We start from the raw sequence: 27,829 nt of genomic DNA on the forward strand, positions 1-27,829 counted from the left end.
GGGCTCTTCTCCTGCCCGTCAACCTTAAGGTTGGATGGGCAGCTCATTTAACTATTCGAATTAGTTTTTAATAGACCTTAATTGGCCTTTGACAGCTTGGCGGGCGTGGGGCTGCGCGCCCGCTGAACTGAAAATCTAAATGACGCGCGGTGACATCGGGATGCCTGCCCGACATCACTGCGCATCGTTTTACACCTCGGCGAGCGGGCCCTGCTCCTGCTCACCGACCAGAGATTTCAGCCCCAGGTTACTCATGACTTCCTGGAATATTCGTGACATGAAATCTGATCCCTGATCCGACTGGATCTTGGTCGGCAGATCATACCGGGTAAAGAATTGTGCTAATTCCCTCACCTGCATTTTGGCAGATATGATTTTCAGGGGAACAGCCTCTGGGAAGCGGGTAGCCACGTCCATGATGGTGAGGATATACTGGTAGCCCGCTTTTGTTTTGGGCAGGGGTCTCACACAGCCCACTAACACCTTGCTGAATGGTTGCTGAAAAGACGGCACAGGAATCACAGGTGCAGTTCTTATTGCAAGTTTGGGTTTTCCCACAACCTGACACATGTGGCAGGTTCTGCAAAACCTTACCTCGTCCTCTGGAGGTCTGACCAGTAGAAATGCTGGCTAAAGCGGGCTTGGGTTTATCATACACCAACATGCCCAGCCATTGGGATTTTGTGAGCTAGCCTTAACGTTTCCCCACGGTACCGCGGCAACGCCACTTCCTGGTGGATCACTGTCCACTCATCGTTTACGGGTCTGTGAAGGAGTCTCCGCTTCCTCATCGGCACCTCATTTTGAATGTAGTAGCGCTCAGGGATTGCCTCTGCCTCAGCTTCAGCACGGGCAGCCTGGGCTAACTTCTTTAACAATGGTTCAGCTTGCTGAGCCGCAACCAAGACCTACTTATGACCTCCTTAGGGTCGTCTAGACTCCTGAAACAGGTCTCGGATAAGCAGGCAGTAGGGTCATCTATCTGCAGTGCCACTTCAGCCTCCACAGATGGAGTTTTTCTGGCCATAGACCAGAGCTGTTCTGTCTCCCTGACCTCGGTCAGCTTCTCTGAGACTACCATCGCTTTTGATCCCGCCAGGTCATTGCCAAGGAGAAGGTAAACCCCATCTACAGGCAAACTTAGGGTAACTCCTATGGCCATTGGTGCTGGCACAAGGTTGCACTCATGGTGTACCCGGTATAAGGGGATGGGGCATGTACCCTCCTTCAATACCCTTTACCAACACCTTGGCACTTACTGTACTCTCTAGTGGAAAGGTCATGTCTTTTCCCAGCAGTAGAGTTTCGCTGGCCCCTGTATCCCTCAGTATCACTACAGGCTTATTCATCTTGCTCTGGGAAATATGGCCGTTCTTCGTTCTGATTCAGAATCCTTATTAGTCAGGAAGGTTTTTAAACTCACCCATAATCACAGCAGTGCCTCTACAAGGATTTGCTGCTGCAGTCAGAGCCATAACCTGGACTGCTATGCTCTCTGTCTGACTCCCATTTTCTGCATGGGGTTGTGTGCCCCAATAAATCCTATGGGTTTTTCCGTAACCTCCACCAATCAGCACAGAGGTGCCCTGCTTTCCCAGAAAGCACACAGGCTTCTTGGTCTCACCTCTCTTCTCAACAACATCCTTTCTGGCCTGAGGAAGGCCCCCTGTGTTTCCAGCTGTCCCTTCCCTTCCATGGGTGCTCAGTTTCCTATCAATCTCTCACCTTCTATCTTCTCAATTGGTTGGGGGTGACTAGGGAAGAGTTTCCTTTGAGATGAGGGTTGGTGGACAAGCTCTTAATCATCAGCCAGGGTTGCTGCCTGCCTGCCTCCCTGTTACTCTCTGTTCCTCTATGTGAGTTCTTATCAGGAAGGGTATGGAGGTTTTGAATGCCTTGAGAGTTATTTCATGAAGATTTTCATAGATGGCCTCAATTTCAAGCACCCTTACCCATCGGTCAAAAAAGCGCTGCGTAAGCCGTTCAAATTTCAGGTATGTCTGGTCAGGCCATTTCCTAAGGGTACAGAACTTCTGACAGTACGCCTCTGGCACTAATTGGTTATGCATTTAAAAACGCCCTTTTTGCTGCGTCATGGTTTGTTGCGCTTTCCTCAGGCAAGAGGGAGTAAACCTTGTGAGCTTTCCCTGTCAGCTTACTCTGCAACAGCCGGGACCAGTGTTGGTCTGGCCGCTTGAACTGCTGTGCTAACCTTTCGGACGGGATAAAAGATGGCGTCCACCAGCACTTCATCAAACTCGGGGGTTAAACGGGCAAACTTGAATCCTCAGCCTCTAAGTCTGAGCCTGGGGTGGTTCCCTCACAAGGGGTATCTTCAATGGATCCTCCCTTATCAGCTTGAGCTGTTATAGTTTAAAATCCCTTTCCTTTTTTCTTTCCCTTTCCTGGAATTCTCTCCTTCTGTTCCTGCCTCTCTCTCTCTCTCTCTCTTTCTCCCGTTCCTCAAATTCCACTTCCAATTTCCACTGCTCCAATCTTAATTTCTCTGCTGCTAATTTATCTATTTCAGCGTGCTCAATTTCCACCCATTTTAAAATTTCCGTTTCTGTGGCTTTCTGGCGGAACTCCACCTCTAAGTGCCTAGCTACACCTTTTAATTCTTGCAAGGACAGGGCCCTTAACTTCTCACCAGTTATCTCATCCTGTTCCATGAAAGCATTGACATCGAATGTGGACATTTTAGCACTTCAGTATTACAGACCCAAGAAAAACTTTTGTAGTTTTTAAATGGCTTTCGAAGGAACAATTTACTTCCCCCACTCCAATTCTTTCGTCAGCCTGTGGGAACAATTCTGGACACGAGCTCCCAATTTTGTTCTGACCAGGTGAGTAGGGGTGAATTGCCTCTCCTCTGTTCTAGCTCCTCGGGTAGTCACAACAAAGGTTTAAGTTTCTTTTTCAGGAGGATGTACCTTTTCCAAATCAGAATGTATTTACCTATTTAAGCTGTGGGCAATAAGGAGCTAATCAAACATGTGTCCTTTGATTGTCCTTGAGGCATGGATTTTAAACGCTGCAGCCGATTTGGGTTAGCTGGTTTCTTGAATGCGGTCGGATGTATAAGATGTAGCAATTATTGTGAGATCTTGGTTCACAGGTAGATTTCTGGTAGAGTTGGCTTCTGGAACCAGGTGACACTGTTATTCCAAAAGAGAGAGAGGCAGAAAAAACAACCCCCAGCCTGTTTCCTCTGCTGAAAACTTTCTTGATACCATCTGTGCCACTTTCAATCTCTCTCAAGTGGCTGGGCAGCCTTGAAATACTTCACCCATTGTGTATTTCCAAGAGAGTTTGGGTGGTCTGCCTGTGCCAGCCCTTGTTTCAATATCCCAGTACTTTGAATTTTTAATGTCTCTTCCTTAGGCATCCTTGATGGGTGTCTGGATTACAGCAAATGTCTCTCTCTTCACACTTCTTGAGGGTGATTTGTTTGTTTCTCACCTTCACCTTGGAATGCGACCTTGCATTTTAAAGTAGTTTGCTCTATCTCAGTTAAAATTGCAAAATTTCTACTTGGTTGAAAGTTGAAAAAACATATTTTCAAAAATAAAGGGTTATAGCCTCATGACACCAAGAGGCACATCACCATAATCTGTAACCTCTTGACCTAACAAATCCCTCATTCCTCCATCATCATCAAGCAAGGTGACCAACACTTTTTCTAAGAGGGATGTCAAAGGACGTGCCCAGAACAGCATGTGGCATACCTGAAACTGAGGTGCTAACCTTTTCAAGCTGCAACACAGGGCTACATGCATGTGAACATCAAACCTAGCCTGCTATAAACTGAGCTAAGCCGCCCCGCACTCAACAGATCAAGTCCACAACCCTTTTGCATCCAGTTGTGAATGGTGGTGGGCAGTTAAGCAACTAACAGGACCAGGAAGATCCATGAATATTCCCTTCTCAACAATGGCAGAGCCTATTATGTAAGTGTGAAAGATAACGCTAAAGGGTTGGAAAACATTTTCAGTCAGAGATGCTGAGTGGAAGATCCTCCTCAACCTCCCTCTGATATCCTCATCATCACAGTTGTCAGTCTTCAACCAATTTGATTCATACCATGTGAAACTAAGCACAGTGAATGCAGCACAGGCTATGGGCCCCAATAACATTCCAGCTGCAGTGCTGGAACCATGTGCTCCAGAACTAGCTGTGTTGCTAGCTATGCTATTCCACTCCAGCTACAACACTGGAATTTACCCATCAACATGGAAAATTGCCCAGTCTGTCCTGTCCACAAAACACAGGACAAATACAACTCAGGTAGTTACTGCCCTATCAAGCGATTCTCAAAAATGTCAGCTAGGTTTTGGAGGAAGTCTTTAATAATGCTATCAAGCAGCACTTCCCAATAACCTGCTCACTGATACACATCCTGCCAGGATTACCTGGCTCCAGACCGTAATACAACCTTGATCCAAATATGAACACGAGCTGAATTCCATTGGTGATGTGAGAATGACTGCCCTTGACATCAAGGTAATACTTGACTCATCAACGAGCCCCTAGTAAACCTGAAGTCAATGAGGATCACGATGGAAACTGTCTGGCAGCTGCAATCATAAAGGGCGAATGGTTGTGATTGTTGGAGGCCAATCATCTGAAGAGGAGTTCACCAGGCCCCACAAAGAATTTATTTTCATTTTCCTGGAATGCCTCCTTGCCATTCCTGGCAGCTGCGGGGCTGCGCCAGCCTGATAGGAGAGGCACAGAGACTTCCCCGCTCAGACCCAGGCAAAATTCAGCTCCTATTGACGTCCATGGGACACGAGTTAGCACATAAGCACGAGGCTTCTACCCGAGTCTGGCGAAACAGTGCTGTTCAAATTGGGAATTGTTGGCAATGGAGCTGCTGAATTTTAACTGCTCACTGCCGCATGTTCACCCAACAAGGGCAAATTAAAATTCCTCCCATGTCATATAAAGCACCTCTAACAATGTTGCGCTTGATTTTTTTTTGGGGGGTGGTGGGGGTGGTGGGGGGCTTTGTCCTACATGGGAACATAGGACTTGGGAGCAGGAGTAGGCCATTCAGCCCTTCGAGCCTGCCCTGCCATTCAGTAAGATCATGGCAGACCTGGTTGTGGGCTCAACTCCAATTTGCCATCTCCCCCGCCCCCTCACCCCCTCCATAACCCTTGACTCTCTTGTCTATCAAAAATCTGTTTAACACTGCCTTGAATAAATTCAATGACCCAGCCTCCACTGCTTTCCGGGGATAAGAATTCCACAGATTAACGACCCTTTGAGAGAAAAAAATTCTCCTCATCTCCATCTTAAAGGACAGACCTCTTATTCTTAAACTGTGTTCCCCTGGCTCTAGCCTCTCCCACCAGTGGAAACATCCTCCCAGTATCTACCCTATCAAATCCCCACAGGATTTTATATGTCTCAGTAAGATCACCTCTCATTATTCTTGTAACCGACTATATAATGATGAGGCTTCTGGCCCAGGCTCGAGCAGGACCATTTTGCTGGATCCTGTCTGTCGGGATAGGTTATTTTATGCAGCGCGGAAGCAGTTGCAGTAGCTTAAATTCCCCAGTTTGGCCACCCACGTTTCACACTGTATAATCACCCACATTTCACACTGTATAATCATTAGTCTGCCAGGAACATAATTAATGATTTTAGTTAAACCAGTGCAGCAAATGTACTTGCAGTAAATACCCTAGCAAGGTATCCTGCATTTGCATTTACTTTCCAAATTAGGGTGCAACTCCACCTAGTGGTTGAATGTATTATCTACAGAACCAACAACTAACTGACAAAACTCAGAATACATACCTGACACACCAATATCGATCACCACTCTGTGGGGAATGGGTCAACAATAGCAACAACAATTTTGTACCAATAAAATATTCCACGATGCTTCATAGGAGCGTTACATAACAAAATTCGACACTGAATCATGTATGAAGATATCAGGACACATGAACACACCATAATAATAAATAAGATTAGGTGATATGGCAATAGGATGTTACCTATGACTGGACCGTTTTGATTCTTTAACACATAAAAATGTACAAAACATAATTCCAAATATAGAACTACATCAGAGGGAAAATGCCAATCAGCTAATAAAGAATGCCTGTTAATGTTCAAGATAATAAACACAATCTCAGTCAGAAAAACATCCAGCTGAATAAAGTCTTAATTACCTAGTGCTATTGCTTAAGATAAATTAAAATTTGTTTCCATGCTACCTGCTATCATTGTGTGTGCCTGAAGGGAAGTGATCTAGTAGTGCCTGGGTGAATTCTTGTGCTAGTATCCCTCTGCATGATGAATTAGATAAACACAACACTGCTTCCTGATTAGCACAGTGCTGAGCAGTGGATGCTGACACACTCTTTTTCCATTTTCAGATATCAATGAATGCGAGCGAGGCAATCACAACTGCGCAGTAAATTATGAATGTCAGAACACTCCAGGGTCATTCCGTTGTCATCTAAAAATGCGTTGTTCAGAGGGATTTCTGCAGGATTCACAGGGCACCTGTCATGGTAATAGATGTTCAGAAAACCAGCTTTAACATAGCTGTATGAAGAAACAAAATTAATTAAAAATTGAACCTAGTTTAGTATTTTATGGAGCTATATGTCCAAGTAACTTTGTAGACATTAAAGGCAGCAGTTGAGTTTTCTGATCTGTTAACCCATTATGTGTACTCTTTGAAGCTCTGACATCCGAAAACTGAATTTGCTAAATTTCTATCACTGATTATAGTGAAGCAGAAGTATGGAGCTGTATTTAACACCACAAATTTACATGACTCATTATAATGATTTTTTTTCATTTGGCGAAGAAATGCTCCTGGAACTCATAATGGTACAAAAACAAAAAGTTTGAATTCTAATCTAATTTGGAGCTTTCTCAATTTCCTTCTAGTTTACTGGAAAGGCTTCAGGCATCACTCCACCATTCCTCTTCACTTGCAACCTTTAACTCTTAGACTGTCAGTAGGCCTGGGGAACTCCAGTGCATCCCAGTTTTGAGTTTATTTTTAAAGCTCACACATTATGAAGTGGAAACAGATTGCTCATCCACTGACTGCCCCGCAGCAATAAAGATACTGCAATGGTACACTGAGTAACCAAGGCCTAGATGTCTGCAGATTGACTTGGTTGTATCTTCTCTGTGTTTTCTTTGTGAGTGTGACTGTTGTAGTGACCTGAATAATTAAAGGCCTTTTCCAAATGATTTTTTAAGTCCAGCTTGACGAAGAATGATTTTCGGTGCCACGTTTAGGTGAATGTTTCTTACTAAAGGTGCAATATTATTTTGTCCAAAGCTTGTCATGAAAGGTGAGCTTTTATGAACTGTTAAATTCAGAAAGAATGAGAAAATCTTAATGCTATCTTAAAAAAAAACTAAAATAGTCCAAATTTAAGAAGTTGGAAGTAACATTATTATAAATGAAAGCAATTCTATTGTGTTACCACTGACATCTTCTAGTCCACTTGGAAGCAGGCATAAAGCATATTTTCAATTCACCACAGAAATGCAAACTTTTTTTCAGGGAGAAATGAACATTTGCCTTCAGTGGAAGTGTTACTTTAGAGCAAAGGATATTTTGAATTGGCTTGGCCATCCACAGTCTAGGGAGTACTGTAGCTGTTCAGAGATTCTGCTACGTGTCTGTCCTGACGTTTGATTCCCATCACCCGGCCGACTAAAAATAAAGCCAAATGTTTAAGCATACGTGGCAACAAAATGCTAATCTTATGCAAATATCAATTTCACTGAAAGAAATCAAGAGTATTCGTTTAGATTGAAATGGACTTCTGCCACCCCAAAATTGATTTAACTTTGGGGAAGGATACTTGGGAAAATGTGTAATTTTTCCACAGGAGCATGCTGCATCAATATCTTTCAGTCAGCAAAAGTTGGCATCCAAGGGGAAAAATAGCATTTGGGTGCAATGTGCGTTGATTTATGATTAATTGGAGTAAAACGTGTGGCACATGACTCTACAAACACAGTACCCTTGATGATCTATGTCATGCTACACTACTGTAGTCAAGTATGCACATGTATGACTTCTGCCTTAAATACAGGAGACTGTTTGAGTAAGCTACTGAAAGACAGTCAGACATTATAATGGTCCGAATTTGTGGTTATAGTGACAGTGGAGCTGTCAGTGTTCACCGTTGATATAACTCTGAAACTGACAGCAGCTACTGATGGCCACAAATATGCAGTTTAGCAGGGAAATGCAAAAGCTGCTGTCAGTGATCCCCTGCTTCTCCATAGGGAGCGCTGTTGAAGCCCAGACAGATGGATATCTTTAAAAATCACTTGAATTGACGTGGGGTTTCACTATTAATCTTGCTGTAAAAGCCCCTGAAAAAGTTACACCTTGTTGAATGAAGCATAACTGGATTTTTAACAATGTACTGATTTAATAATGACTGACAATTACTTTTGGGGTGCTGAAAAACTAATTTTATATTTGTGGATTGTCAAATTTCTCCATTATGATAAAATGTTCAATTGATTTTTAATTTAAAAAAAATTTGTTTATGATATTTTAATTTCTACCTTAATCCCTTGCGTAAGTGCTAATCTTTATTTCATTGTCTGTGAAGGATGATTAATGTTGGGACAGATGAAATCCACACCACAGAGATCACCAGATCTTTGTAGGGAGCTTTATTCGAATTCAGCCCCTAGCACCATAACTGACTGCAAAATCAGGGGCATATTAATGATCAAACTTTGCCTGTTTACATTATCATTGTGGAATAACATTAGTAACTAATATGAAAAGTAATGGTGCTTTGTATTATGTATGCTGTCTTGAGCTCAGTGCCTATTGTCCAGTTATGGACCCTAGTTTCTTTCTAAGCATCGGTGTACAATCGTGAAATTGTGCTACTTTAACTCGTATCAATACTGAAATAAGACGCTTAGCCAAAAAAAACCCAGAAAGTAGGGAGAAACGTGCAATCTTCATGCAGTCTGAAATTTGTAATGAGAAAAATCAAGATACAGGAGCCCTGTTAAAACAGTAGCAAGATAATGATTTAATAAAATCAGATTATTACAATGTGCCTGTTGTCACGTAAAACAACAATGTAACATTTATTGAGGGCCACTGCTCAACATTTTGCTGAACTATTTAATGGTTAGTGAACTGATTTATGCATATGAGGGTTGGATATTTTAGGACTAAAGGTTATTAATTATTATTAATTTCCATTACAGACATTAACGAATGCGCCGCTTTAGCTCAGCCTTGCAAACCTGGGTTCAATTGCATTAACACCGTTGGGTCTTACAGCTGCCAAAGAAATTTCATTACTTGTGGAAGGGGGTATCACGCTAGCCCTGATGGTATTCGTTGTATTGGTAAGTACATTTTGAAACATGCTGCAAATCCCAAGTGCCTGCAATTCTCATGATGTATTTTGAAAATATTTTTTAAAAACTTACTTTCAGCCACTGAAACTGCATAAATCCTTTAACACAATACAATCTAAAGATCTGATGGGGCAATTAATGATTTCACTATAGTGAACTCCATGAATCTTTCTTTGCCCAGATGTTGATGAATGTCAGAGTGGAGTGCATCGATGTGGTGAAGGGCAAGTCTGTCAGAATACACCTGGAAGCTATCGCTGCGATTGCAAGAGTGGTTATCTATACAACTCTGTCAGCAGAACATGCATTGGTATGTAAAACGTTTGTGTCAATGTTCCAGATTATTCCAGTATCTGCATGCATCGTGAGAACCGACAACAATAACTCAATTTCCAGCATACGATGCATACATTTGACGGTTTCTAGCCAGTGTAAATAGCTAATCATAATATAACAATAATAAATGCTCATTAACTTACTCCTATTGGAGCGGGAACTTCCGCAGTTCTGTGATCTGAGGTCTATGTTTTAGAATCAGAAGTTTCAGAAAATAATTCTGAAAAAAAAATCTGCAGATCTCAGATTCTTCTGGCAGCCTCTTTGGCAGAGTCCCAGTACTGCAGGATTATGAGGCAGGGTGAACTCTTTAAAAGCAGCAAGCCCGAGCAGTTTGACCAGCTTGGGCCCTGCATCAATTTGTGCACAAAGAAACCTTTCACCATGACGTCTATGGTCTATTCATAACAGCACAAAGAAAATAATTATTGGCAGCATTCTGATACATTAATACTCTGCTGCACTATATCAATATTGTCCTGGGACATGGAAGAATGGTTTTGGATCAGTAGTTGGGGTAACTTGTGGTGGTCAGTTACCTACATTTCTGTCATAAATTCTGACAGTTGTACATGTAGTTCAGGAGATCATGGTATTGTGACACAATGTGTCCTATATTCTGTTATTTCCACCCCACTTATGCCACATGCTAATCATGCTGGGGAATTATCCCTGGTGTCCTGGCCAATATTTATTTCTCAATCAACACCACAAAAACAGATTATCTTATCATTATCACATTGCTGTTTATGGGAGTTTGCCAGTACAAATTGGCAGCTACGTTTGTTACATTACAACTATGTCTACATTTCAAAATTACTTCATTGGCTACAAAGTGTTTTGGAACGTCCTGTGGCAGGGGAAGGTGCTATATAAATCCAAGGCTTTCTTTTTACTAGGATAGGGATTCCACTTTCAAGGGGAAAATTACTCACCCACCCCAGATTTCACCTGAAGCTCATTTTGTCAAGTACAAAATCTGCCATGAACCAGTCCAATTGGGCTTTAAAATGTAATAAAAAGGAAAAAACAAAATGTTGCTAAAAAAAAAAATCTTTTAAGAGTGGTGCATTTTGTAAAGTTTATCTGAAAATAGGTTTATCACTAAAAATAAGCATTTTATTCAGTCCATCAGCTTTGAGTAACCTGATTGTAAATTGATGAAAATTACTTTTAAAAAAAATACAAACTATTTTATCATTCAATTGAAGTACAGTAATCAGTTCTTAGTGAATTAAAAAAAGTTCATTCAAAATCCTTAGGAACATGCCTTTTAGTGTGTGGTGACCAGGCGTTCTGGTTTCCCAGAGCAGTCCCGATTTTTCATCAAACGTCCCTGTGTCCCGACAATCTGCTCAAAGTTGCTCAAGAGTCCTGGTTTGGACTTTTTCCTTCTTTTCATATCAGATTTCCGTCAGCACTTCACCTTTTAGCACAGCCTCAGTGTCTCGTTCCTTCAATTCCTCTCCCCTCCCCTTTACCTCACGCTCCATTTACTGTTGGCAAACCCCAATAGACCCCTCTCGGCTGCACCCTGTGAATCGGGATGTAACCCACCCGCCGACCCATCAAACAGGTGTGCTCCCACAGGTATAGAAATCCTTCCCCAAAGCCTCAGTCGGGGCCAATTTTTTTTCCCCCAAAGTGGACCAGCTGTCAATGGACAGCTTTTTGCTGCCCTGATTGGTTTGCCTTTCAGTGCCCTGATTGGCCATTCTGTCAGAACACTCCGATTGGATAATCAGGGATTCTAGGGAGGAGACTGGGTCGGGGGGGGGGGGGTGCGGGGGAGGGAGGTGGGGGGCGGAGGGCCAGAGGCCAGCGGGGGAGAGCCAGAGGAGAGCGGGTGAGAGCTGGAGAATTGTGGGGGAGAGCTGGAGGCCAGTGGGGGAGAGCGGGGGAGAGTGGGGAAGAGCTGGAGAAGAGCCAGAGGCCAGCATGGGAGAGCCAGAGGCCAGAAAAGGGCGCGGGGGGAGTGGGGGGAGCGAGTCGGAGATTGGCAGGGGTGAGTTGGAGGCCAGCGGAGAGGCACTGATTTATAGGAGGCACTGGGGATATGAAGGTTCATACGGACTCGAAACATCAACTGTATCCCTCTCCACAGATACTGTCAGACCTGCTAAGTTTTTCCAGGTATTTTTGTTTTTGTTCTAGATTTCCAGCATCCGCAGTATTTTGCTTTTATTTTATTGCACTTTGAGGGTTTTGGTGAGGCCCATGAAAATTCAGGACCCTAGGTTGCATTTGAGGCTTTTACTCAGGCGATAGGAAGAAAGGCTGTGAGTGAAAGAACACCTCCAGTGAAGGGTAGGGTTATAGGAGTCATTGCTAATAAATAGCTCAAGTACTTTAATTAAATGTGAAAGGAATTCATTTTAAGAAGCAGTCACGGTGAAGTGATTTTTAGAAGGCAGAGCTGACTCCTCTTATCATGTCTGACCTGGTGAGATTTTTAGACATTTTCTTGCACTGAGGAGCAACATATGGAGCGGTGCAATTACAGTTCTGGCTACTTCCCTGAGCTAACCGCTTTGGAGTCCTCCATTTCTTCATTCCAAAGAGGGTCTCCTTTTGCTCCATTAGGTTTCCTAGAAACACTTCCACAGCTGCATTGTTAAACCTGGGGTCTCTGCGCCTGCAGCGGTCCATTAAGACCCTTGTGCAACCAGTCTTGGTGATCAGTATGAAAAACTCTTAGGAGGATGTTTACCCATTTAAGGTACTACAGTGTTTTAAGCCAGCAGGAGCTTTCTTCTGATTGGTCCTCTCGCTACCACCCCCCACTCATCCTGCCCCCATGAAAACGACCTGGGGGACGGATTGGAGCTGGGGACCTATCCTGCAGGCCAGTGGTGCTATCTTTAGTGTTCACTTACCTCCTCTCCTGGCCCTGGTTGGGCCCAAAAAATCAGTTCTCGTGTCTCGCAAAAGCGATTTTTTTCAACAGCTCCAAGTACTGCAGGAAGGAGAGGAAACTCTGTCTTTATGGTGAAGGGACAGTGGTCAATCTGTAGCGATATGATAATCAGCCCAGAATTCTGCTCTGTCAACTACAACTTTGTTTGATTGAACAGCATTTGGTTGCATTCATCCCCAGTGTTATCAATGTGAAAATGAGGGTAAACAGCCAGCAGGGCCACCACCATGCTAGGCTGCCCCTATCCTGTTTTCATCCATGGTGGTGCCCACTTTTTCATTGTACAAAAGAAAATACCAAAAACCTTGCACTAGCTGTCAACAGCTGGCTAAGTAGGTCTGAAAGCATTACTGCCCCTTGGACCATTGCTGTTTCTTTTTATTCGTTCATGGGATGTGGGCATCGCTGGCTAAGCCAGCATTTATTGCCCATCCCTAATTGCCCTTTGAGAAGGCAGTGGCGAGCTGGCTTCTTGAACCACTGTGGTATAGATACATAGTGCTATGTCGGGTAGGCTATCTGGCTTCATTCCTTAGTGACTTTCTAGCACTTTGACACACCTGAGTGGCTTACAAGGCCATTTCAGAATCAACCACATTGCTGTGGGTCTGGAGTCACAGACCAGGTAAGGATGGCAGGTTTCCTTCCTTAAAGAACATTAGTGAACCAGATGTTGTAAACACCAGCTTTAACAACAATGGTTTCATGGTCATCATTAGACTTTTTAAATTCCAGATTTTTATTGATTGAATTCAAATTCCACCATTTCGAACCCTGGACCGCAGAGCATTGCACACTGCGTCCCTGGATTACTAGTTCAGTGACAATACTACTACATCACCACCTCCCCTCATGTGAGAATGCTTTCAATGAATGGAACATTGCATTATTTATTTCAAAGATTATTGTACAAATATTCACTTCCAATGAGTGTAGACTCCATCCTGCAATGCCAACAATTCTTATGACATTGCAGTGACACTTTGCCTGGTACCAGTCAGTCATGCAGGCTGTTGTATTTCATGGAAACTATTCAACAGTGAGCTGAACCATAATTTAACAATAAAAACATATTATATAATGGATTATATAATTGATATAATCAATTACCTGGTTAGATGACACCAGGTGGATCAAGTTCTAGAAGCTCCTCTTTACTTTCATCATAAAACCACTTGGAAAAGAAGCCAGGTGTCAGGATGCAAAACCTTGTAAAAACACTTCCACTATTATTCAGTGTTAGTGTGCTGCATGTGTGCATTGTTCAATCATAGCCCATCTTCCAATAGTATCAATTGAAAGAAGTCAATAACAAATGCTTGTTTCCATGGCTATCTTTCGAACATAGAACAAATGTAGAGCGAGCATTTACACAGGCATGATGGGCCAAGTGGCCTTTTCTCACTTTTTATGAATTTCTATAAATTTATGCTAATGATGCCCATTACACCCAACTTAGTAAATGATAGAAACTCAGCTCCAGAACTTTGAAAATTTTCAATTATTTTTAAAAAAGCACTTCTTAAACCAACAATACAAAGGGTAAGTATAAAAAGTATATAAAGAAAGCACTCTAAGTTCTATTGGGTGTGGTTTACCCAATCCACTGATTTTGTGTTATTTAGTCAGGCCTGCTTGGATAAATATTCACCCATATACATCATTCAGCTGTATCATTCTTCCCATTTCCACTCCTTCCCACTTACATGACATAGTAGTTATGATAAATGAAATAATTCTTCTGAAGTGTTTATTTCTCCATCTATTGAAATGCAAAATTACTTACTCAACTATGAAAAGTCATTTTTATGTGAAATACATTTTGAACATTGATGATCGTGGACTTAAAGTGGACAGTGTAAAAGAGATGATTAATATCACATCGAGGTTAACAAACTGATGTTTTCAATTATTGGTTATACATGAACTGTTCCACATACTCATACTTGACATTTACAAACAAATGGCTTTTCTATTTAAAATTGCTCTTGTAGATGAAACCAGTGGCACACACAATTTTGGTTTGATTCAAAATTAAGTTTACTGCAATGCACAGTGGCAGAGAAATGATACATTATTGATAGCAATCCAACACATTCTTACCCAATGAGTATCTGTTCTCCTAGCCTCTGATTGCTTTTTTATGACTCCCTGTGTAACAACTAAAATGCATAATGTACCTTAAAGGGCATAGACATTTAATCTTTACGTTGCCAACTTCACTGAAGCCAGATAGATTCAAATTTGCTAGAGAATTGGATGCTGGAGCTCGAAATGAACAATGAAAGGCATCTTTATTGAATAGGATTGGTTAATTCCTGCTTTTGCACTATCTCATTTTTACCCTGTCATTGAATCTTGCTTGCTTCTGGCAGATGTTAATGAATGTTGGCGCTATCCTGGTCGACTGTGTGCACATACTTGTGAGAATACCCCTGGGTCCTATTATTGCACCTGCAGCACTGGATTCAAACTAACTCTTGATGGCAAGAACTGTGAAGGTATTTTAATCATTGTGTTGGCCAATGGTAAATGCAATAGAAGTGATAACATAAGCCAGCATGCATGTCATAAACATATTAAGTAATTGCATTATATAATAGTTAAAGAATGTATACTTATGAAAAATGTAATACTTAGTTTAAAGTTGCCTCTGATCAGGTCGCTTCTTACTAAAAATACATTTTTTATAACTTATTGAACCATTTTGTTGTGCAACCTTAAATTGACAGTTTAATTTATTTTACCCTTGGGAGATCCACCTATTCCTGGTCTCAGTTTAGAAAATTCTTAATGATTGCTCCAATTATTGGGTAGCCAGTGGCTTGTGAACTTTGTAGGAAATTTCTGCCACGTTGTTGAGGGAGCCTGTAGAGGGAGTGAGCAGTGTCCTTTCCCATCTCCTGCTTCAGTTTCTTACAGAGGTTTGGAGATATTAGGTGGGATTCATCTCTGCGATCCTGCCCAAAACTCTTCCATAACACACCATGGCCACTCCGTCTTGTCATCACAAGTAACCTTGGACCTTCTTGCTCACCATCATTGACAAGGTGGTTGCAAAAAACTGCCTAATTTCCATTTTCCTATATACCCCTGCATATACAAATGTTGTAATGTCATTTCCAGCCCAGGCACAATTATCCCAATACTCCCTCCTTAGCATTCTCTCCAATTTGCTACTCTTTTGATTCTAGCTAGCTCCCTGTAATGACATCTCAATCTCACCACAATCCAGGGTCTTGTCCTTTTCAGATCCAGAAGTGTCCCCTGCCCTATCATTCCTGCCATTCCTTCAGCCTCAAATCACAAAGTGATAACCTAGAACATAAGTAACATTCATCTGCTCATCTCCCCACTATCAGCTCTGGCTGCACACCTCAAATTGTTGCCTCACTACTTCTCCCTGACCAAAATGACCTATAACTCCCAAGTTCATCTTTGAAAGCAGAAACAACTTGAAACTCACTTTTTTCAGCACCCACTTGAGTATTTCCTCACCTCAATTCCTATCCTCACCCTCAGACTCAGAATGCAAGGGGCTCAAGAGCTCCCCTGTGTTCAAAACCAGTTTTATCTGTGTAGTGCCCTCTTACTCCCCATTACATCACTGTTAGTTTTCACATGTATGTTGATGACACCCAGCTCTACCTCACCACCACCTCTCTTGACTCCTCCACTGTTGCTAAATTATCAGGCTGCTTATCTGACATCCAGTACTAGATGAGCAGCAATTTCCTCCAATTAAATATTAGAAAGACTGAAGCCATTGCTTTTGAACTTTGTTTCCTCATTACCAATCTATCCCTCTTCCTAGCAACAGCCTGAGATTAAGCCAGTCAGTTTGCAACCTTGGTGTCACAAGTGATCCTGAGATGAGCTTCTGACCTCATATTTGTGCATCTGTAAGACTGTTTATATTTGTAACATTGATCAACTTCACCTCATCTCAGCTCATCAGCTGCTGAAATCCTCATCCATGCCTTCATTACCAACACACTCCTGGCTGGTCTCCCATCCTATCCTCTGTAAACTTGAGGACATCCAAAAATCTGATGCCCGTGTCTTAATTTGCAGCTAATCCCATTTCCTGTGCTCACTGACCTACAGTGGCTCCTGGTCAAACAACATTTGATTTTAAAATTCTCATCCTTGTTTTCAAATCCATCCATGACTTCACCCCTCCCTATCTCTGTAATCTCCTCCAGCCCTACAACTCTCCAAGATACCTGCGCTCCTCTAGGCCTGGCCTTGTGCATTCCCAATCATAATTGCTGCACCATTGATGGCATGCCTTCGGTTAGTTTCCCAGGCCCCAATCTCTGAATTCCCTCCCTACACGTCTCTTGTCTCTCTGCCTCGCATTCCTCCTTTAAAAGTCTTCTTAAAACCTACCTCTTTGACCAAGCTTTTGGTCATCTGATCTAATATCTCCTTATGTGGCTCAGTTTCATACTTTGTTTCATAATGTTCATGTGAAGTGCCTTGGGATGTTTCATTACATTAAAGGCTTTATATAAATATAAGCTTGTTATACATCTCCCACTGATGATCCTTGTCTGGCCCTCCCATTCCCATCATTTGCCTTCCAACAAACTGTGCCCTCTCTCTTCCTGCTTATTGACTTTTATTCACGATCCCCAATTCAACACTAAGTCACTCATCTCACTCACAAAGCTCACCACCGGCTCTCTCAAACTTATTTCATCCCACTTCCTGACCATTTACCTTTCCATCACACTGCCAGGTAACACCAACCTTTCCCTCTTATGTGACACGGTCCCCACCTCATTTAAAATGACCATCGTCACTCCTCCTCAGGAAACCCACCCCAACCCTCTGCTTTCTTCAAGTGCCATCTTAGGGAGGGTTGATTTGAAATTGAAATGAGAATAAGGTGCAGGTGCAGGGGCTGATGCAGGTAGTGATCTGTCTGTACTCCCCCCCCCCCCCCCCCCACAAGTACAAGGCTCTGGAGATTTTTACCTCTGGGCCTTGTTTACATGCCTCAGCATTGACTCTCACCTGAAGCCAATGAAAATGGCACCACCTCTAGTGGTGGGAGTTAAAATTGATGGGACAGGGTGGGTCAGACCAGCAGTGGGAACTCACAGACGGTCCATGGCAAGGTATGTATGGATTTTGGGGAAGTGGGTTGGCAAGACCATGATCAGCTGAGCAGGGAGGCTAAAGTATCCTAGTGTGGCCTAAAGGATCACAAAGAGCCTTTAAGTAAGGAGCTGTATATGTAAGAGCTTCCTCTGTCTCAGGAGATCTACATAAATACATATTGTTGGTGTTGGATATCATGACAGCGTGTTCATCTTAAAAGTGAAGAATTTGTTCCCTTGTTATTTTCCAAAATTCTGCCCTTCCTTCCTTGCATGGAGTCACTGAAGCTCATGAAGCTGTTTGCTGGGGAAGAGTTCCACATGAGGCAGATACTCTGGTTACATGGTCATTGTTCACTTGTGAGCCTTGGCAGTTATTGTCAGTGGGCTAATTGACCGTAAGGTGATGAACACATCTGAACCAGATCCTGTTCTCAGCTGAAGTTCATGTATGTGCTTTTTCAGCAAGAGTCCCCAGATAGTGGTCAAGAGCAGGGACACTAAAAAGTTTTCTTCTTCTTAATCTAGGGACATTGATGCCAATTATTGTGCCCATACTGCCACCATGGCATATTTGTTTGCGACAACAAAATTAGAATGTCTGAGTTTATTTCAGCAGCCTGGTGCTAAAGTTACACGTATGAAATTCTTAATAGTAATCTATTACCAAGAGGTCACAAGGCGATTTTTATTCAAGACAAATTTGATGCCAAAACATTCATAGGTTATTGCTGAGCTGGCCTGTCTTTGTCACGTTGATCCCAATATGGAAAGGTATTTAAACAGTAACAAAACAATGAACGTTTTGAGCCATTTTATCTCACTGCATATTTCTTTGTAGATATAAATGAATGTGAGAACAATCTATGTGGGCAGGAATGTGCCAATATCTATGGCTCCTACCAGTGTTATTGCAGACAAGGCTACCAACTCACCGAACTAGATGGACATTCCTGTGAGGGTAAGGAGAACCAGAGCAAAAATAAATCATTAGTCAATAATCTTTTTCTGTATTGCTGCTCTGTGGCTAATTAAGGCCATAAATCGACTACAAAATTTTCACCCTAATGTTCAAAACAAGATGTCTTAAAGTGTAGCTGCATTTATTTTTGAACAAGGGAAACAGTTGGATGACAATGTTAATTGACATTTGAGCTTCTCCTCTAGAGTAATATATGAGTATTGGCTTATCTCAATTAATATGTGAAAGAGGTTATTGCCTGAGAGAGAATTCTTTCCTGCATTGCTCATGGGAGCAGTGTGAAGGCATTGAATTAATTTGAATGGTGGGAAGGGAAAACATGTTGTTTGACACAAGCTGTTAGAATACAGTCCTTTCATCTCTCTTTATAGGTGCCAATCTAGGTTAAATTGACAGGTTGATACATCAACATGGAGTATTCATATTGTCAGAGTGTTTGGACACTTCATATTAAACAATTATTTTGAAGCTTCAACATGTAGACAGCAGGCACATGATGCAAACAAAAAGCAAAAATGTCCCTTTGATCAATTTGCCTTCACTTCCTTTCAGAGAATTTCCCAAATGTTTAATATTCAATATGTCTCCCCTTTTTCTTCACTCCATCATGAAGCAACAAGGGAACTTACAGAACTGTGATGGTTTTCTCTCCACATAATAACCTTCCTGGCCTGTGGTCTCCCCATGTGATATTCATTTGGCCACATTCTTCTTCCTCCATTCAGCACATTTCTTTTTCCTGCTTGGATCCCTACCCGATTATCTGCCTTTCCAACCAGCTACTTCACAAGTAAACTCCACCCTGGGTTGGTGACTGTAATGGTGAGCTGTCCTCCATCCCTCATCACCACAGTGTAGGGTTTGGGTTCAAAATTCACTGTCTGTTTTCAGCACCTTCACCTTCATTTGATTGCTAACCTTAACCTCGCTCAGGGTTATATGATGGCTTAGAGAGGTAGCGTTGCACCATAGATCTGGCAACTTCACACGCAACTTATATCCAACCATGAACTGAGCTAGAGTCATGCCCATCTTTGCTTGTGGAATGCTCCATTTCCTGCTTCCAGTCATCTGTTTCTGCCACTTGTAACACCTTCCATTCTGTCCTGTTTAGCATTTTCACTTCATCATCGGTCTGTGGCTACTTCAAGGTCCCACATAATTTTCTATTGAAAAGTGTTTAACCTCTTTTGCCACAATATGTTGGTTTGCAGTGGAGTGTGCTCTGTGCATTGCAAAGATCCCCTTCATTGCCTTCACAATATTGGCCATTGTAATACCTTTCAAAAGTTTGACTTGAAAAGCCAACTTTAATAGTCCATGACTGTCAGCAGCAAATATTTGTCACTCAATAAAGGTTCCATAAGGTCTGCTTCTATACCTTGCTCTGATCCCTGTCACCATGCTAGGTTCATGTTCAGAAAGCTATCTTACTATTTGGTAACCATGGTGATGCTTGCCCACTTGTTAAGCCTCAGTTGATTCTTCATTTCCAACCATCTTTTGGTGGCTGCATGCACCAACATCAAAATTTGTTCCCTCAAATCCCTTTGGGTGACAATTCAATCTTCTCTCATAACCAATTGGCCCAGAACACACAGTTTCCCTTTCATGGGGAGCTACTCTAGGTAATGGCATTCATTCTAATGTCCAGATTGATTATACTGCTGAATGTTTTTTGACTCCATCCCCTTTCCATTTTCTGTAGAAACAAAAGCATTACCTTCTTGGCAAAAGCATGTACCTCTTCAACTAGGTGGCATCCTTTTCCATAGTGGCTTTCTGGGTTCAACCTAAACACCGCATAAATGGCCAAGCGAGTCAAAATGCTGCCATAGTACAAGATTCTCTTTTTAGCAGGAGAAATATTGTTTGGATAGGGTAGAGTTTGCTTGGCTTTGCTTCCAATCTTCAGAATACTTGACCTGGAACTTTTGATGCTGCCATTGATTATAACAAGTGGGATGGTATTCCCTCCCACCAGTCTTGCATCCATTACCTTGTGGAGTACAAAGTTGAGCATTCTCCCCCTCAAAAAGAAACATAGATTTGTCTTTGTTTTCCTTTATTTAAAAAAAAATTGCATTATAGCATCTGGCTCCTGCCCTTCTTGGAGAAATGAACGCAACTGGCCCTAGATCAGGATTCTGTCACAAACTTAATTCATAGCAGAGACAAGCTCGTTTCTCAATGACAGTGATTTCAGGTCTATTGTTAACCATTGACAATATGCTGCTGTATTTGCCTAATGCTCTTGATAAATTAGTTTTCTAATATTAATGCTGGTATATAAATGGACTCCTTTTACAATGCAATGCAATATTGAAGCATTTATCTGATTTTCAATGATAGAAAATAGATGCAAGATATTTTAATTATTATCTGCAATGTGTATTTTCATTAAATGGAAGTCATAAGCCAACCGAAAATTAAATCAGTGACTACTGATTTTCTGTTTTACAGTAGATATTGACAATACATTAAAGTTGATGGTTTTGATCTGATTCTTTTGGATCTATTCCATTGAAGATGACTAATATTATTCCATTTATAAAACAAACACTGAATGCATTTCTAGTCTAGTATATTAGGCAGACAAGAGATAGAAACTGGTTTAGAATGCAAACTAAATAAGCTGGAGTTTCTGATTAACTGTGGGATTGGTATCTCAGGCAGGAGAAAATTACCTTTAAATGCTCAACTAACCATTTCAATGAAAGATAATGGGCGGTATCTAATGGAGGCAATGTGGGTCTCAGCTGCTAACTGGAGAGCTGCCGAGACCCCCTTGTTCCCTCTTTACGGGAGGGCCCACCGCATCTTGTGCCACTCAGCCACTTGAAGGCCAGGGGCTGGCCATCCCTTGGGATCAAGGAACTTGGGGGCAGTAGCCCCGTCCGCTGAGAGCTGCCAGCCAATCAGAGATCGGCAGCTCTGCTGTACTCAGTAGCATGACCAGGGAGGTGGGGGCTGCTTCTGGTACAACACATGCTCAAGGTCTTGTATTGAGGAGGGATCCAAGCACAGGCAAGTGATGGTGGGAAATGGGTCACAGCAAGGGAGTCGTGGGGGAGGGGACGGCAGCAAGGGCAGGGAGTGACTTTCAGAGGCCCCCACTGCGCCTTCCATGCCAGGTCCCTCGATCAGGCACTGAGTGCTTTTGAATGAGAGTCAACGAGCAAACATGCCAAAGTTTGGCTTTTCGTGCTCCCTACATGGTGAGCCCACTGCTGGGTTAATACCAGTGGCAGTAGGATCAGGCCCTTAAATGGTGATAATTGCCCACTTAAGGGCTTCAGTTGGCAGTGGGGCAGGCAGGCCATCCATGAGCCTTCCTGCCATGAACTTGATCGAGGTGGAGGCAGGATCCCTACCCTCTCACCTGATTAAATGCCCCCTTCCCCGCCAAGGGTGCAAGATTCCGCCCAATATTTCCCATGCTGCATTTCTATTTTCATTAAAGAAAAATAGTACAAAATAAACTGGGGCGACTTTCTTTTGGCGTATCAAGATCAAGACAAGTTGATTTAATAAATATAACCAGTGTTAATAATTCAATTGTGCAATAATGCTGTGGAAATATTTGATTTGACGATGTAATCAAGATTTTAGATACTGCTGCCACCGAGTGGTAGAATGTCTCTGAATCCTTTGTTGTATTTGCTAAAGGAAATTTTCATTTCAGATATCGATGAATGTGCACAAAGTGGAGGCACACTCTGTACATTCCGCTGTATGAATGTCCCTGGCAGTTATAACTGTGCCTGTCCTGAGGTTGGTTATACAATGTCACCAAATGGAAGAACATGTAGAGGTAGGATTCTTCCTCATTCGTTTCTAATTTCTCAGACATACATACCACAGGGTGCTCTCCATTTTGGAGCATTATTTACATTGTACAATTTATATAACATTAAACATTATTTTTATAAATGGAGTTTGCGGTGCTGCAGTGAAATATCCGTTTTCCATGTTTTGTTCTTACAAAAAATGACTAGGGTGGTTTTAATTCTGCCCGTGAACATAAGAAGATAAGAAACAGGAGCAGGAGTAGACCACAGGGTCCATCGAGCCTGCTCTGCCATTCAATACGATCATGTTTGATTTTGCGCTTCAACTCCACCTTCGCGTCCAGGTCCCCATCCCTCTTACTTCCCTGGGAAATCCTAAAAATCTGTCTACCCGAGCTTATATGGAGCATCCACAACCCTTTGGGGTAGAGAATTCCAAAGATTCACAACCCTTTAAGTGAGGAATTTCTCATCTCAGTCTTGAGCTGGGGTTGCAGGGGGAGGCTTCCTGTTCCTGAGGGGCAGAAATTCCACCTCCAGCCCATTAATGGCCAATTTACCATGAAATGGCCGTGGGGCAGTCATTCTTTCCCTGAGCAGGCTCCTCGCTTCCCCCCCAACTTTTTAGCTGGGGGTGGGGATGGGGGGTGGCCAGAGACCATGGCGTCCCATATAGTTCAGTCCAATAACATGATTGATCATCTAAATAGTACAGGGAAACATGATAGACTGGCTGATGCCTGTTACATTTTCATTAGAACCGTTGTTGCTTTTCCCTTCTTTATAACCTGCCTTGTGTTTTTTATTTAGTTCATTCACGGGATTTGGGCTTCGCTGGCTGGGCCAGCATTTATTGCCCACCCCTAGTTGCCCTTGAGGAGGTGGTGGTGAGCTGCCTTCTTGAACTGCTGTAGTCCATGTGGTGTAGGTACACCCACAGTGCTGTTAGGAAGGGAGTTCCAGAATTTTGACCCAGCAACAGTGAAGGAACGGCGATATATTTCCAAGTGAGGATGGTGAGTGACTTGGAGGGGAACTTCCAGGTGGTGGTGTTCCCATCTATCTGCTGCCCTTGTCCTTCTAGATGGTAGGTTTGGAGGGTCGTGGGTTTGGAAGGTGATGTTGAAGAAGCCTTGGTGAATTCCTGCAGTGCATCTTGTAGATGGTACACACTGCTGCTACTGTGCATCGGTGGTAGAGGTAGTGAATGCTTGTGGATGTGGTCAGGCAGGTTGCTTTGTCCTGGACAGTGTCAAACTTCTTGAGTGTTGTGGGAGCTGCACTCATCCAGGCAAGTGCGGAGTATTCCATCACACTTTTGACTTGTGTCTTGTAGATGGCGGACAGGCTTTAGGGAGTCAGGAGGTGAGTTACTTGTTGCATGATTCCTGGCCTCTGACCTGCTCTTGTAGCCACAGTAGTTATATGGCTAGTCCAGTTCAGTTTCTGGTCAATAGTAACCCCCAGGATGTTGATAGTGATTCTTTACTTCCTGCCTCCTTCATATAAAAACTAAAAAGGAAATATTACAACTCAAGTTCCTTGTTATATGGACAGACAGGTTGATCAAAACGGAAGTTATGGTGACTCCACATGGGTAGAATTGAATCATCTTCAATCTGCTAAAATAACAGGAGTCTCTCCTCCCTCTATGCAGTTCCTGTTCACTGTTATATTCCTCAGCCAGATTGTCCTACTGCATACAAAGAATTAATGAATGCATAATTTGTGCTTCATACTTTTAAAAATATTCTGGCACAATCAGTGAGATAACATTTTGTGTGAAAGACAAGATAATTTTCACCCTTGACTTTATATATGCAGTGTTTGGGTTGGAGTGGGGATGTTGCACTGAGTAGATGTGCACCTTTGTGAGGAAGGGCATAAGTGAAACTTTCTATAAGATTATGACTTCTGTTAAACTATGTCCAGGTGGTAAAGCCTATACATGTAATGTATACAGGTATACTTTCCACTAGAGCCAAAATATTGGCTGCCATGATGACTGAATTGTATGTGTTTTGAGACTCCCCTTCTATTTGTTTTGGGATAATTTACAATGAATTGAATCCTGCAGTCATTTGTTTGCAAGCAAATTAGTTTAACAAAACAATTGTTTTAAATACAACATATAGGACAGGTTTTGTACAGGAGCTACTGTTGCTGTTTCACCATACTTGCTCCTCATGTGTAGTAACTAGTGTCTTGAGCTCTTGACTGACACCTCCTTCATAACGCTCATAATGTGTAGCTTTTGTGGATTGGTTGTGTGGCAGGAGACAGCAAAGAGACACTAGTTGATGAGCCATTAAAGTGAATGAAGCAGAGGTGGGTGGGGGGGTGGTGGTAGGAAAAGTGAGGTGTCCATTCAAAACATGAGTAGTTGGCAACTACATATGGGGGAAGAATTTGGGGAAGTTACATTGTGAATATGCTGTTTGGAAAGAACTAGATTTTGGAAGATAAATAGGATGTATTCAAATCAATGTTGAGGGACCAAGGAAATCTTGTATATCCCCAAGCTTAAAAAGGAGTAATAATAATAATAAAAATAGTAAAATGATGCTTAAATTACTAAATAGAGAGGTTTAATTGTCACAGGATTAGTAACAAGTATTTTAAAAAAAAGCTGAGGTCAACTAGATTCAGAATTAGGAATGCTAATTAAAAATGGCACAGTGTCCCGTTGCAGCAGTAATGCAGAGCCTTTCTTCGTTTGCTAGAAGTGAGAAGACAATTAGGCTCAATGGTCATTTGAGAGAATTTATCAAGACAGATTAGGCAAGGAGATAAAGATATGAGTAATGAGCGAGAAGATACTTTGCATTGCTTTTCACTTTGGAAGGTGATGATTCATTCCTGATAGTACAGGACAGATGTGCAACTAGAATTGCTTTAATAGCTGTAATTGCAGAAATCTATATAGTTAATATTAAGGTATTGAAAGCTGATTCCATTTAGAATGTAAATGAAATGGGGATTTTAGAATGTAAATGAAATGGGGATTTTAGAATGTAAATGAAATGGGAATTGGTGTTTGTGAGCCACTGGCCCATATATTCAACAGCTCATGAGATTTAGGCTGATTAGAAAGATGCTCATGAGGTCCCATCAATCAAAAAGGGAAAAATAATCAGTATTTGACATTGCTTGTGGGAAAGCTGTTAAAAGCATTATACAAAATGCAATTTATGATCACTTAAGAGCATTTGGCTCTTACTAAGGATCCCCAATATGACTTGCAGAAGCATGGATTCTGCTTTATTAACCTTATTTTTTAAAAATTCATTTACGGGATGTGGCCTTCGCTGGCTGGGTCAGCATTTATTGCCCATCCCTAGTTGCCCTTGAGAAGATGGTGGTGAGCTGCCTTCTTGAACCGCTGCAGTCCATGTAGTGTAGGTACACCCACAGTGCTGTTAGGAAGGGAGTTCCAGGATTTTGACCCAGCGACAGTGAAGGAACGGCGATATATTTCCAAGTCAGGATGGTGAGTGACTTGCAGGGGAACTTCCTGTTAGTGGTATTCCCATCTATCTGCTGTCCTTGGATTTCTAGATGGTAGAGTTCATGGGTTTGGAAGGTGCTGTCGATGGTACCTTAGTGAATTCCTGCAGTGCATCTCGTAGATGGTACACACTGTCGCTACTGTGTGTAGGTGGTTGAGGGAGTGAATGTTTGTGGATGTGGTGCCAATCAAGCGGGCTGCTTTGTCCTGGACAGTGTCAAGCTTCTTGAGTGTTGTGGGAGCTGCACTCTTCCAGGCAAGTGCGGAGTATTCCATCACACTTTTGACTTGTGTCTTGTAGATGGTGGACAGGCTTTAGGGAGTCAGGAGGTGAGTTACTCATTACAGGATTCCTAGCTTCTGACCTGCTCTTATCGCCACAATATTCATATGGCTAGTCCAGTTCAATTTCTAGTAAATGGTAACCCCCAGGATGGTAATGCCATAGAACATCAAGGGGCAATGGTTGGATTCTCTCTTGCTGGAGATGGACACTTGTGTGGCGCGAATATTACTTGCCACTTGTCAGCCCAAGCCTGGATATTGTCCAGGTCTTGCTGCATTTGTGCATGGACTGTTTCAGTATCTGACGATTCTTGAATGCTGCTGAATATTGTGTGATCATCAGCGAACATCCCCACTTCTGACCTTATGATGGAAGGAAGGTCATTACTGAAGCAGCTGAAGATGGGTGGGCCTAGGACACTACCTTGAGGGACTCCTGCAGTGATGTCCTGGAGCTGAGATGACTGACCTCCAACAACCACAGCCAAATTCCTTTGTGCTAGGTATAACTCCAACCAGCGGAGAGTTTTCCCCCTGATTCCCATTGACATCAGCCTTGCTGCCACATTTGGTGAAATGCTGCCTTGATGTCAAGGGCAGTCGCACTCACTTCACCTCGGGAGTTCAGCACTTTTGCCCATGTTTGAACCAAGGCTGTAATGAGGCCAGTTGCTGAGCGGCCCTGACGGAACCCAAACTGAGCATCAGTGAGCAGGCTATTGCTAAGCAAGTGCCACTTGATAGCACTTTTGATGATCCATTCCATTACTTTACTGGTGATCGAGAGCAGACTAATGGGGCGGTAATTGGCTGGGTTGGATTTGTCTTGCTTTTTGTGTACAGGACATACCTGGGCAATTTTCCACATAATTGGGTAAATGCCAGTGTTGTAGCTGTACTGGAACAGCTTGGTTAGGTTGTGCAGCAAGTTCTGGAGCACAGGTCTTCAGTACTATTGCCAGAATATTGTCAGGGCCCATAGACTTTGCAGTATTCAGTGCCTTCGGCCATTTCTTGATATGTGGAGTGAATCAAATTGGCTGAAGACTGGCATCTGTGATGCTGGGGACCTCCAGAGGAGACTGAGGTGGATCATCGACTCGGCACCTCTGGCTGAAGATTGTATCAAATGCTTCAACCTTATCTTATGCACTGATTTGCATTGAGAATGAGGATATTTGTGGAGCCTCCTCCTCCAGTGAGTTGTTTAATTGTCCACCACCATTCATGACTGCATGTGACAGGACTGATCCGCTGGTTGTGGGATCGCTTAGCTCTACCACTTGCTGCTTATGCTGTTTGGCATTCAAGTAATCCTGTGTTGTATCTTCACCAGGTTGACACCTCATAGTTTAGTATGCCTGGTGCTGCTCCTGGCATGCCCTCCTGTACTCTTCATTGAACCAGGGTTGATCCTTTGACTTGGTGGTATTGGTAGAGTGGGGGATATGCCGGGCCATGAGGTTACAGATTGTGTTCGAGTACAATTCTGCTGCTGCTGATGGC

At 42.6% G+C, this 27,829-nt stretch overlaps 1 protein-coding gene across 1 annotated transcript in view; it reads left to right on the plus strand.

Moving 5' to 3' along the window:
- Window positions 1-27,829, plus strand: part of fbln2 (fibulin 2) — a 197,464-nt gene that overhangs the window by 155,409 nt on the left and 14,226 nt on the right. Inside the window, exons 14-19 of the mRNA XM_078543464.1 lie at window positions 6,399-6,536; window positions 9,241-9,384; window positions 9,578-9,706; window positions 15,025-15,150; window positions 18,599-18,718; window positions 22,425-22,553. Of these exons, the coding sequence (XP_078399590.1) occupies window positions 6,399-6,536; window positions 9,241-9,384; window positions 9,578-9,706; window positions 15,025-15,150; window positions 18,599-18,718; window positions 22,425-22,553 (786 nt within the window). The remainder of the gene's footprint in view (window positions 1-6,398; window positions 6,537-9,240; window positions 9,385-9,577; window positions 9,707-15,024; window positions 15,151-18,598; window positions 18,719-22,424; window positions 22,554-27,829) is intronic.

Source organism: Cetorhinus maximus, chromosome 6 (genome assembly GCF_964194155.1).
Source record: "Cetorhinus maximus chromosome 6, sCetMax3.hap1.1, whole genome shotgun sequence".
NCBI lineage: Eukaryota > Metazoa > Chordata > Chondrichthyes > Lamniformes > Cetorhinidae > Cetorhinus > Cetorhinus maximus.